This window comes from Coenobita brevimanus, chromosome 22 (assembly GCF_032717465.1).
Source record: "Coenobita brevimanus isolate Jiangsu-jjx chromosome 22, ASM3271746v2, whole genome shotgun sequence".
NCBI lineage: Eukaryota > Metazoa > Arthropoda > Malacostraca > Decapoda > Coenobitidae > Coenobita > Coenobita brevimanus.
Genome location: NC_136975.1, coordinates 41,712,081 through 41,726,036, shown reverse-complemented (window position 1 = coordinate 41,726,036; position 13,956 = coordinate 41,712,081). Strand labels below are relative to the sequence as shown.

General features: G+C 44.5%; 1 protein-coding gene across 1 annotated transcript; it reads right to left on the bottom strand.

Annotated features, from left to right (window-relative positions):
* Positions 1–453: 453 nt before the first annotated feature.
* LOC145392485 (MDS1 and EVI1 complex locus protein EVI1-A-like) lies at positions 454–1,923 on the bottom strand. Its single transcript, XM_080266879.1, has one exon. The coding sequence runs from the start codon at positions 1,921–1,923 to the stop codon at positions 454–456; it is 1,470 nt and encodes a 489-aa protein (XP_080123005.1).
* Positions 1,924–13,956: the final 12,033 nt, after the last annotated feature.

Genomic DNA, 13,956 nt, shown 5'->3' with positions numbered 1-13,956 from the left:
AATTTATATCCAGGTCACCAGTTGTAGTGCTGGGTGAACAACGATATAGGAGAAACAAACGAGTGGGGTTGTGCAATAATAAATCTAACTGAATGGCTGGAAACAATTTCTTAACAGTGGTCGGACTTTGGTATTGCTTGAGTATTGGGTCTTTCTCTGCAATGGAGGACAGTTCAAGCCTCTGTACCATGAACTTTTTAACTCAACTGTACGTTCCGTGGGCTGTGGTGGGGGTAGGGGGTGCCGCCGAGGTAACTGCTGACTAGAGTACCTCCTTAGCACACTAGGGCGCAGGAGGGCGAGGCGTCACCAGGAACTACATTATTTAGCTCTCACTCTCATTTTTTGTGACTTTTGTAGTTTTGTATTTCGCTTTTTGCACTTGAGTAAATGTTTTTTGCGTAGGTGTTTCTACGTGTAGAGTCATTAGCGGTCATGCTTTCATTTTTTGCACTATTCTAGTCTGGGACGCTTTAATAAGGGTTGATCATTCGTGGGCGGTTGTCTTCTGTCTTGGGAATCGGTGTGAGTGGCACTGGGGTCACATGCAAGAGGCAGGTGAGGTGACACCACTACTCTTACCTCCACCTTTCCTTCCTCGTCGCTACCCTCACCGTCACCATTCACCTTGACGTCTGTATTGCCAGTTGTTGTTCTGAGAGGGGCGGCCAATGTGCTGCTGGAGTCTGGTGCCTCTGGTGAGTCAGGCGGGTTGGGTCCCTCCAGCTCGTGCTTCTTCAGGTGTCGGTCGAGGTTGGTCTGCTGGCCGAAGCAGCGGTCACAGAGCGGACACTTGAAGGGTTTTTCCTTGTTGTGGATGTTGCGGACATGACGTTGCAGGTTGGACGAGATGCTGAACGACCGCTCACAGTACTTACACTTGTACGGCTGCTCCCCTGTGTGCGTGCGCAGGTGTCTAGTCAGGTTGGCCGACCGCGGGAACACCTTGCCGCAGAACTTGCACGAGTACCGGTCCTTGGCAGTGCGGGCTGTGTGGGGGGCCAGCAGGTCGCTGTAGGGCCTCACGAAGTCACCACAGGGTCGCGTGACGCCAGCCAGATGGTTTTTGAACAAGTCAAGGCCTAGACCACGAGGCGGTGCTAGACCCACTATGGGTAGGCTGGAGGGAGGGAGGAATGATGGGAAGAATGGGTAGCGTGTTGAGGGTGAGCCTCCATTACCTGGAAACACTGGCCGGTCTAAGCTGCGGTACATGTCCAGGAGGGCGGCGGGATGAAGGGGCCGGGGGTACACCAGGGGCAACTTGGCAGCCACAGGGGCAACAGGGGCAGGAGGCGGCGGGGTGGGACTGGTTGACGGAGAGTCCTTCAATAATTCGCTGATCCTAAGAAAAGGGTGGTCCTGGCGAGGCTTTGGCTTCTCGCTCGACTCGGACTTGGACACTTCTTTCGTGGACACACTCTCCTTTTCCTCGTGGCTGGCGTCTGTGCTGTCATGGCTATCTGGCCGCCTCTTGGTAGTCAGGTCCAGCGGCAGTTCTCTCTTGCTCCTCCTTTCGCTCACATTACTGCCCTCTATATCACTTGTATTTTTTGGTGGCGAAGGAGGGTGAGTGGGGTCAATGACAGCGGTGAGGGTGAGGGAGGTGTGTGTTGGCGTCGGTGAGGCAAGAGGAGGGGAGGTGGCGACCTCACCCACTTGCCGGCCTTCTTCACCAGCAGGAGAGCCAGCCGCACCATGCAGCCTTCCTCCATCACCTTCCGTCGGAGAGTTGGGAGAATAGATGGGACTTCGATTCTGATGTATTGGAAGGAAAAACGATGAGTGGAGAAGTGAGCAGTGTGGTGGGGAGTCTCTGGGAGGCTGCGAGGCTAACATTTGATATGTGAGAAGGGAAGGGGAGCCCACAGCCAAGGGGGGCCGTGGGTACACAGTAAAGCCCCCAGCCGGAGTTGACTGCATCACTGCGGCGTCTCACACAGCCTCACACCACGCGCTGTTGCCTGGGAGACACCGAGCAAATCTCTCCCTCACCACTCCTCATTCACGATCCTGCAAAAGAAAAAAGTTCTTCACTACAATATGATTTTTATATTTTAGAAAATATTGGACATTATCAAATTATATATATATATATATATATATATATATATATATATATATATATTTGTGGGTGTGTGTGTGTGTGTGTGTGTGTGTGTGTGTGTGTGTATGTGTGTAAACATTAAATAGCACCATTTAGACAACTGTTGATTGCAAAACAGAGCGTTGCAGATATTTCACTTTCATTGTACGACTGCATAACTAAGGAATGTGGTATCATAAGTGTAGAGAAGGCACTGTTATGAATCATTACATTGGTTTTCCAGTCTGATGGTAGAGCGCAAGTTTCTGATGGATGGTAAGGTGACGGTAAAACCCTTCGGTAGGAGGTCCCCGTGTGGACTGAGTGAGTGTGGCGGGAGCACAGCGGCGGGGCATCAGTTCACCGTGTGAACTCGTGCATGCTGGGGACATGTGAGACGTGGCAGCAGCCGGGGATGGCGACGGCGGGGAAAGGCGTTGACAAGTGGCGTGTGTGCTGGGTCAGGGGTCGGGAGGCGTGACTCACCGGAGCGGGACGTGTGTGTAGCCAGGGCGTTGTCACACCTGGTGCCTAACGCTCCCTGGCACCACCACACCCACCCACCACACCTCCTCCACCACGCCGCACGAATTACGCAACAATGCACCTTCACAACATATGATCGCAGAAAGGATCGTATTCTGAGTGGCTTTGAGGGTGTCGTAACACCTCTTCTTTAGCTATTTATTCATCATCTTGCACGTCAGTATTCTCTGGTTGGTTATTCAAGCAAATTGTGACAATACTAAAACGCTTAAGTATCATACAACAGAATGTTAAGATGTCATATGTAAAACGAATCGCTGAAGGTGAGGTACTACGGAGCTCCGTGTAGTACCCTGAATAAAAAGTAACTCTGCATTACAAATCAGCCAGATACTGCACACCGTGAGTGGATCCTGTCAAGTCCTGAAGTGTGGATGGCAGGGTGGGAGCGACAGCAGAGAACCTACTGTAGCTGGCATCGGAAACTTCCTACCACCTCATCGTTAGCAGTTCATTTTTCATTTTACATATTAACATTATCTTTAGGTTATCTATATAGAGTTAAAATCGACATAACATACATCAGTAACATACAAGAAGATAATATTTAGTTGTAATATGTAGAATAAATCGCCAAGAAAGACGTGCTGCGAATTTTCCACAGCCGCTCAGCAGAAAACGATCCCGAGCCCCACAGGCAACATTGTGGTCGGGGTGGACGTCAACAAAGCCACCCAAGTTTACTTTATAACAAAATTACTTTCTAGTTTGCAAAGGTTTCGCGGGAGCAACAAAAGCTTGTGGTCCACTGAACTCTGACAATAATCACGACCCTCGCACGCTAAATGTCACCCTGGAGGCTGGACGAGGGCAAACTAAACGTCTTTCATGTCGCCTGTCTGACTCTGTGTACGTGGCCTCGACCCTTGGCCCGCTTGCTGGTGCTGTAGTCACATCATGATTAACCCCTCTAATCCCGTGACGCATTATGTATTTTATTCTTGTTATCTCTTGACGATTATATGTATCTTTAGAAGGATCTGAAGCAGTGAATGTATTTTAAGACTGTATTTCATTTTTGCAATCTGTAGACGACTCTATATAACGTTAGAGAGATCTGTAGTAGCAAGTGATTTTTAGGGATATATCCAAGCCCTCCAGTTCGAGGAGTTTCACCTAGATTATATACAACAGTTCGGTTAGAGCAAGAACAAAATACAGTAAAATATGTAATCGGAGTGGCTGGGACAACTCTACTATTTTTTTAGAGCCATACGATTTAGTCTTCTGAGAGAGAGAGAGAGAGAGAGAGAGAGAGCATGTTATTATCCCCACCACTAACTCTTTCGAAGTCACTCTACAACTGTACTCCAGCCAACTCGGGATAGTTTTAGTCAGCTGAGTCATTAGAACATATAAGAGTTAATACGGTCACCATACACACTCTCATGAACGGAAGAACTCTTTAGGCTCGTATTTTATTCCAGCTTACCCCAGACGATTCATGAACGGAACAACTCTTTAGGCTGTTATTTTATTCCAGCTTACCCCACACGATTCATGAACGGAACAACTCTTTAGGCTCTTATTCCAGCTTACCCCAGACGATTCCATCCAGCTGAGTCATAGGAGTCTGAGAGTGCATACCCCACCATCAAAGCGACTAGATACAAGCAGCAAACTTTTTAATGTTGGGGTTACGGTTGTTCAACGAAACTCCCCCAGATATCAGTGTCATTTCACCCGTTGCACTCCACCTCACAGGCCACTCGTTTACCCTCTCTCTCACACCCCCGTCTCCCCAGTGTCACAGATTCACACTTTTCATCGGCTTCTCTCTCTCTCTCTCTCTCTCTCTCTCTCTCTCTCTCTCTCTCTCTCTCTCTCTCTCACACACACACACACACACACACACACTATCATCACCAGTCATCCCCTCACGGCGTTTTTTCCTCCCCACTCGTCTTTCACTCACGGCGGCTGTCTGTCTTTCTTCTGTCGCTTCCATGGTCGTGTGTTTCTTGTTGCTCTCCATAACCTAAATGCTCAGCCGCCAGTGGAGTCCGCAGGCATCCAGGTAGACGTGATATGACAACTGGGAGAGAGAGAGAGAGAGAGAGAGAGAGAGAGAGAGAGAGAGAGAGAATTTAGCAAGGTCTGCGAGAGAGGGATGTGAACGGGAAGATGAAGAGAGAGGAGGGGAGGTAATGGATAAGGAGACGAATGAAATTGGGGAGGTGTGTGTGTATGTGTGTGTGTGTGTGTGTGTGTGTGTGTGTGTGTAAGAGAGAGAGAGAGAGAGAAAGAGTGCAAAACAAGACGTTAATCCATAGTGAAGAGAGATATCTTGTTTGAATATTCATAAAAACAAAAGAAAATGAGATGTTTAATGTTGAATGAGTTATTTTGAGTGCGAATGAAGAGGCTGAGAGGGACGGGTGTATAAAGATTCGGCTCACATGAGAAAATACACTTAAACTGCGATCATGGTCACATGTTTAACTTCCAACATTTATTTTCGTAAAGAGCATTAAAACTGGATTCATACGTCCAAGGTCCAATTATCAGCAACAGGGGTAAGACTTGACATATACGTACAGCCCTGGGTACACGAAATTGGCTGTCTGAATCCCTGCCTCTCCTTATATGGCCGTCATTAGCACCAACCTGCTTCCTGACCTCATTATATCTTGTATTTTTCTAGCCTGACGAAGTTTCTTATCCCATTGTACTTCAGGTGATGGCCAAGTGTAATGAGATTAGAGGGTCTTAATTAACCGAGAAGACTCATTTCTGCTTCATAAGTAAGGTTCATTGAATTTCACGTAACCACGATAATATTTCAAGTTACTGGGTGATCCAGTTTCGTCAGGTAAAATAATTCGACCAAAGTAAATGTTGTAAATGTTGAAGCCCTCAGCTCCTGTGAGACGTTATTTCAGATATTATAAGACAATCACGACGTCGGTAAAACTGAAAATTCACCTCTAATGATTTTGACCATTATATTTCTCGGAGAGTTTGATAAATGTACACACGGACGAGTGTTAACCAGCCTTTAATTTTATTTCAGAGACCATTGAGCGTAGAAACTGGTATATATTTGCAACCATTGACTAGAGTTCTTTCACATTAACTTGGCTCTGATTTTCGTCCTTTTGCAGCTTATTTCTCATAGTTCAGTGGCAGAATCAGACAAGACGATGGTTCCATATCTCCATGGCTTTTCTTCGTGACTAGCATCACAGTCTTCTATCTCTTGCTATACATATTAATTGTAGACCAGGTTAGCTTAAAAGTGGCACAGAACTAAGTGATTATGCCAGTGACCGTCTGTGATATAAAGACTTTCAAAACTACAGGTAAATGCCACAAGCCATGAGCAACCAGATCAAAGAATTTCCACATACACAGTATTAAAGAGATTTAATATTAAAAATGAAGCGCTTTTGACTGAAGTGACGAATATATCCAATCGAGGCATATATTTTGTGGACTTAATTATAGTTATACACCTGATTTTAGTTATCCACATTTGTCTATCTGTCTACAGTATCTATATATGTATCTGTATCTGTGTATGTCTATCTATTTATCTATCAGTCCATATTTGTGTATCCGTCTATACTAATATGTATCTATCTGTCTAACATAGATATTGATATATATAATGTGGCAGGCTTCAGTGATGATGATGTTGATATTGATGCGTATGATTACGGATTTATAACGAAATTAAGTCCACGGTCTTCACCCCTAATGATATTGTATCTTCAGTCGCAAGCGCCTCAACTGTTACACATAACCCCCTCGCTGTACAACGGGGGCCCTATCCTGATCTTAACGAAAAGTAGAAAAAAAAAAAGTTATGGAACTGAAGGAATTAATGAAGACTAATTCTGACCCTTTCACTACTAGAGGTGTCTCCCAGGCTGCATAACAATGGCTGGATTAGGAAAAAAGCAAGATTACTATTTTGAAGAACACACTGAACGGGTTACTCTGCCCCAACACGTGTCCATCATCATCATCGTCACCAGCATCGTCGTCATCATCATCATCATCATCATCATCATCGTGTTAGGGTATTATAGGAAAGGATATCATCCGAGTGGTTTGAAAAAGTATCTAACAAACTGTAATGCCTAATAAAAAGAAAAGCACACTACACATTAGTACACTGTAATACCTAACAATCATCATCATCATCATCATCTTCACAGTCCCCACATAATACCCAGCCACACCATCACTTTTGCTTTTAATCTTTTTAGAAAACACCACTCCTGTTACGTCACGCCTGATTTCTCACTCCACTCTCATCACTGTCTGTCTTCATCCTCTCTCTTTAACTCATACTTACTCTGTTACCACTACTCTCACCTCTGCAACCCACCTCCGCTTTTTTTTTTCTTTTTTGCTTCACCACCATCTTAATCCACTCCATCACTACCACAGTTACTCCCGTTCTTCTACCGCCACCACTGTTCATCACTCCTCTCCATCACTACCACTCCTGTCACTCACTCCATCTCCTCAGCCATCATCACGATTGCTTCCTCAACATCATACTTATACTCCCACCTCACGTTTATCCTACAATCACTAGCATTCTCACTCCCTCACCTCTTTCACTCAACTTTCATGCTTACTTCACCACAACCACTGTCATATTCCTACCATTCTCACTCCCACCATTGTCATATTTACTCCCCCGCCGCGACACTCACTCCCCTCAACACTTTTATTCTCCATCAGTCTTACTCCTCGGCCACTGTCAGTATCATAGCCACCATCCCTCACTCCACCATCACTCTCATTCCCCACCACCACTACTCTCTCCACCATCATTCTCACTCCCCACCACCACCACTGTCATTTCACCACCACTCTCACCCCACACTATTATTCCATCACAGCCACACTCACTCCACTTTCACTCTCACTCCCAACCATTCTCACTCAGCTCTCACACTCACTCCCCCCGCCACTCTCACTGAACTCTCACTCTCACGCCCTCACCCCACCGTCACTCTCACTGACACCACCATCAGATGTGGCTGAATAACTCACACTTTCGCCAGCATCCAGCTCCTCCACCACGTCCACGGCAGCTGGGGCGTGTCACTGCCTACCCGCCACGCCTATGTCCGCGAAAAATATATTGATAAAGAAAAGCTGAACGATGAAAGACTATTTATGCCTGAATGAACTACTGGATGTACGTGAATGGTGATATATGCATTGTTTTTGTGTTGTTATGTACACACACACACACACACACACACACACACACACACACACACACACACACACACACACACACACACACACACACACACTCTCTTCAGTTAATATGACCACAAGACTTCACCCTTCATTATGACAATATTGAGTGTTAGTAACCTCTTGAATAGGAAGAGGTCTCTCATTAGCCAAATAAAATCGTCTGTCGGTAGCCAAAATAAATGTTAAATCTTCATGCTACTAATGAGGTTAATAGAGACTGTATCTGACCCTTTTAGTCTGAAGTGTTTGCCCTAAGTTGAGTTTACTTTCCTAATGTTTATCCAGGGTTAAAGAATAGTCATTATTGTATCTATGATGATTGGGATGGTGATTGTCTTTTAGGTGTTTCATTTGTTCCATTCCTTCCTTAACTTGTGGCATTTGGGATGTTTGGGCAGAATGAGATGGAACATGTACCGGTTTACGTGGTTTCATCACTGCTGCAGGGGAGGGGAGGATGAGGGTTGAAATAGATGAGTGAAAGGTTGGGTGAGGAGAGCAGTGTGTAAGCAGAGCAGAACAAAAATATGTGTAAAAGATAATTGTTAGTTTAGGAGAGCAACAGGAAGTGTACAGAGAAGAAGGAAACGAAAGGAGCAATCTTTAACAATGGAACTGTGATACTGATTTTATATCTCCTATGATGTAAGCCAATAATGAAGGTGAAAAGGGGGTCGAAGAAAATGACTAAACGGACGATGTTCTGTAGGTATGTTAAAGACATGACGAAAGGGAAATAATTTAACAAGATCAGCATATATATATATATATATATATATATATATATATATATATATATATATATATATATATATATATATATATATATATATATATATATAGGCAGTATATATGTAGCCACTGATAAAATTGAAATGAAATATCTCACCGAAACAGAATATATTTCAAAAATAATTTCTCTTTCAGTGTGTCGCAGTTACCAGTACAAAAACTGCAGAAATAAATCATTTGTTTCTTGCGTGTCACAGAATCTCATGTTTCACTTCCCACTTTTATGAGTTGGCACCGCTGTTAGGAACACTCACAACTTTTCAGGCCGTGTGGCCCCTCCCAGCAACATGACGGGGAGTTAATCAAGCATTATTCTGTCATGCAGGAGGAACGAGAAGAGGGGATGATCTGTGATGTGTAGCATGGAGAAATCTTTGAATAACGGGATGTTTCTAAATATGAATTTCTGTCTTTTGAATTAACCCTTTCACTCCCATGATGTAGTTATATTTTAGTCTAAGTTAGCTAATATTAGAAAACTTACTTTATACGAGACATTTAACACTGAATGGTGTAGAGAATAATCTCCATTAACGACTTCAATAACGGAATGTGTGTTATGGTTAGTATAACCAGCGCCAGGCCCTTCTGTTCAGCTTAATTTGTGTCATTTGTTTTTAGATTAAGTTAGAGTAATTAATCCTATATCAATACACCCAGAAGCAATAATCGTCACCCTCCTGCCCGTCTCCATGCAGCCAGAAATTAATGAGCGGCAATTTCGCTGTGAGGAGAAACAAGACCAGCGGAGTCTGAGTCGAGAGTGAGATGATGTGATGGGAGTGACGGTGGAAGGTGACGGACGTAACTGACTTTTGGCTTGGGTGTTAAAGAGGAGGGAGGGAGGGGGGCAGCGATTATTGCTTCCCAGTGTACGTCTTAATTCTTGAGGTAAAAATTGACTATCACCCCAATGACGTATCTCAGTTCTACCCTTGCTGCCTTTAGACGGTTTTCTTCAACTTAGGAGGGACTCTTTGAACTTCACCGTTAAGATGTAGCCTTACGCACCGTCAGTGACTGAAATCGTTTTAATCTTTAAAAAAAAAAAAAAAAAAAAAAAAAAGGTGGTAGGAAGAATAAACTAAAAAAATACGTAATCGCACAGAAGGAGTTAAACAGGACTTAAGAATGACTGTATAAAAGTCTAATAAGCTACTTACTTATGTTCCAGGTAAGAGAAGGACGGAAGTGTGGCGCCAGGACGTGTGTGGAGTCTAATCAGAAAATCAGGTAGGTGAGATTTCTTTCAAGGGGCCTGCCTCTTTGTCGCACTTGACCAATACGCCCTCTGCAATTGACTAGGTCCGGACTAGAATGTTTGCCTGAGCGTTGGAAGCTCAGGTGAGACTCGACCACGTCAAAGTTTTAGTCACCCGTTTCTTTTAATCACGTAAAGCTCTGTTAAAATTATGGCTGAGATGTTTCCATAATCACTGTGGAATTGTTCTGTCCCGCTCACAACTTTGCATGTCCACACTTGGCACGAGCACCGACGAGCGTAGCTTGAGAGGGTGGAAGGAGTGGTAAGGTTGCACGTGGTGAGTGTGGGCGCGTGTCAGGCTGCGTGGCGGGGTGTGGGGCGGCCTCCACTGCGCACCTCACCTGTCCCGTCACTACCTGGCGACTGAGAGGCCACAATCACGACCGACCGCCCTCAGGAAGTCACTCGGTCAGCTGGGCCGCCGCTGCTGGACGTGGTCAGAGGGGGGGTGGGGTGGGAGGGGTGCACGTGCTGGAGTGGGAGGCGCGAGCTGGGGGAGTGCACGTGCATGGGTAGGAGGCACGTGTAGGAGTGTAGGACTGTCTGTAAAGAATTACCCTGTTACCCTGTGGGAGCGGTGAATGCCATTCTGTATACTTAGACTTCAGCTGATGCAGTGGCTGACAGCACTAAGGTAATAGATATTGTATAAACTTATATGCCCTAACATAACTATGATTCAATTTGTGTGTGTGTGTGTGTGTGTGTGTGTGTACATGAGAATATACCCAAGGAAAGAATATCTCAGCAAACAGAAGAAGAGGGAGATATATAATGAAAAATAATATTTTATGTACTGTACTTCCTAACCCGTTTGTCTAACGTTTCGTAAAGCACAGTATTATCATCATTTCTGTAACCAGAATGTCAGGCTTGTATACTTTTTTTATTTTATCTGACTCTAAACATAGATTAGGAAGCTCTTTCTGTGAGTCTCAGAAATCCTACCCACGTGCCAACATTTTGCGGCATACCCCTTCACACGTCACCACCTGAACATTGACATCTGTACTGGTGTACCCCAGGAATGTCTCAGTTGTGACTGGTATTATGGTAATTTTTTTTTTTCTCTCCTTGGTGGTGGTTGTCTAGGGTGAACAGTGAATTACTTTAAGAGAATCAGATTTACAAAGTGTTCCCTTCCATTACAGGGACTGAACTCTCATCCATGCTAATCTTAGTCCATTTCTTTAACCAGTGACCACCACTTGATATGTGAATTCCATCTATTTGTCACTTTAAACCTGAATGATATTGCCTCACAGAAGGGTGGAGGTGATCGCATTCAAGTCTTCGTGACTTTTACCCGACCACCGATACGAAGACCTCTTTATATACCTTACTCATGCTACTGCATGACGATTTTATTCAGCTTAGAGGAGCCCCTGAGAAGTGAAAGGGTTAATGGAGGCCATAATTATCTAAGCCGCCCTTGCTCACATTTCTCTCCTAAACTGAATACAATTTTCTAGAGATAGCAGTAGAATAGAATAAATAAAACGCCATTGTACCGCAGGGGATAAAAGAATATCATCGCCTATTAATGAATGAAAAAGGCTTACACACCTGACTGGCTATACTCCTTGCCACATGTGGAGTGTTGAGACCACAGACTTATTTCAGCCTTCGTGTAACCACTTCATTATGAGGACGTCTTTGTAATGTATGTTCTTCCTGCCACCAGAAGTTTTTAATCCCATACTGAAGAGTTCCTGGTAGTGAAGGATTAATAGCATCACTCCGATGACACATTTTCTAGTTTATTTTTCTTCTCTCCCGAAGTTTGGAGTGAGCTTGTGTGTGTTAAAAGCTATATCTAATACCTCCATTCAGAAACTCTCCAAAACTGAATGAAATCGTCAGGAAATAGCACGAATAATATAAAGATAAATTCGCCATGGGACTGGAGAGGTTAATGGAAGCTAAATCTAACCTATACAGTTTGAAAATCTAACTCTGGCTTAATAAAACGTCTGGAAATAGAACAAGAAAAAGCACACAGAGAGTTCGACACCCACACCCTGAAGCTTAATTGAGGCTGAAACACTAGTCAGAGAGTCGAAACTTTGACCTAGCCTTGCAACCTTGACCCCTGACCTTTTTCTTTCAATAAATAAACAGTTGTTCCTCTTATGGGCCTATTTTTGGTTTTTGGTTTTCAAATTTTGCTGAAGTTCCATGTAATCTTATTTATCTTTTTTTTTTTTTTTTTTTTTTAAAGACACTGTTTCGCCCAGTACAATTACTTTTTCCGTTAATAGTCTTCAGTCATTATTCCACATTTTGTTCAATTCCGCCCAATAGCTATATATATAGATATAGACAGATAGATATAATGGTGCTAAATGACAAACGAGCAGACAAACCAAGCCAATACGTACCCCCTTCTCGCTACGCGCCCGGGTGTAATAAAGTAATAATGACGTTCTCAGGCTGAGAGGATTAAGGGGAAGAGTTGGATGGACAAGATGAAGAACAGGACTTAAAAGACTCAACTAGGAAGGTGTTATTTAAAAAAAAATAGTCTTGGCAAATATGATGGGGTACAGGAAGGAGAGGGAGTGGAGAAAAGGGGGAAGAGGGGGAAGGCAAGAAAGAAGAGGTAAATGATGAGAGAGAGAGAGAGAGAGCGAGAGAGAGAGAGAGAGAGAGAGAGAGGGGGAGGGAGGGAGGGAGGGAGGGAAGGTAAAGTGAATGGAAAGGGAAAAGAAAGGTGGAAAATAAATAAAAGAAAGGAAACGAAAAATGACGGGAGGTGAAGAGAGAGAAGGAAAAGGATGAAATTAAAGAAAGGAAGAGAAGGAAGGTAAAGGAGAACAAACAGAAAAGACAAAAGTTAAGGGGAAAATAACAAGTGGGAAAGGATGAGAGGGAAGAGAAGGGAGAAAATGGAAGGGGGAGACAGGGAGGAAAGGAAAAGGAAGCGAAGGAAAGAGAGGAAAGTTGGGAGGAAAAAGAGGCAAAGGAAAGAACGAGAGCTAAGAGAGAGGAGAAGATAGGAAAGGAAAGTTATGAGAAGTATGAGAATAGAGGAAAAGAGGCACAGGAGAGGAGGAGAGGTAAGAGAAATAGTTAAGAGAGAGAGAGGAAAGAAAGTACGAGAGATGGGAAAAAAAGATGAAGGGAGGCGAGAGAAAGGATGAGAGATAATGGGAAAGAGGGAATTGGGAAGAATGAGAGACAAGAGAAAGGAGGAAGAGAAGCAAGGAGATAAAAGAATGTGAGACAGGAGAAAAGGGGCAAGGAAAGAATGGCAGACAATGAGAAACAGGAGAAAAGTGGAAGAGAAGCAAGGGAAGAAAATGGGATGAGAGATAAGAGAACGGAGGAAAGGAAAGGAGAAACAAGAGAGAGGTGGAAGAGACGCAAGGCAAAAAAGGATGCGAGATAAGAGAAAGGAGGAAAGGAAAGGATGAGAGACAAGCGAAAGGAAGAGGAGAGGTGACGAGAAGGGTGTTGCCTCCTGTAGCCCGTAAAAAGCTCAGAGGTCAGTGATTATGACAGGGACGGAAGAGCATGTCCGGGCAGGTGGCGGCCAGGGAGTTGTACCAGTTTAGAACCAAAGCAACATTTTTTTTGTGTGTGTGTGGAGTGATTTGATTTCGATGCTGGGGGTGGAGGGAGGGTGGAGAGAGAGGGTGGTGTGTGGTAGAGTTAGTGGTTGAGAGAGGTGGTGTGTAGTTGAGAGGGTGGTGTGTGATATAGGGTGAGTAACTGAAGAGGGTGGTGTGTTGTAGGGTGGGTGGTTGAGAGGGTGGTATGCGGTAGGGTGTTTGGTTAGAGAGGGTGTTGTGTGGTAGGGTGGGTGGTAGAGAGGAGTGGTGTGTGTTTGAAGAGGGTGGTGAATGCATGGGTGGTTGAGAGGGGTGGTGTGCGGTAGGGTGAGTGGTTGAGAGGGGTGGTGTGTGGTAGGGTGAGTGGTTGAGAGGGGTGGTGTGTGGTAGGGTGAGTGGTTGAGAGGGGTGGTGTGTGTAGGGTGAGTGGTTGAGAGGGATGGTGTGTGGTTGAGGGAAGATGAGCTGGGGCTGAAAGTGTGTCA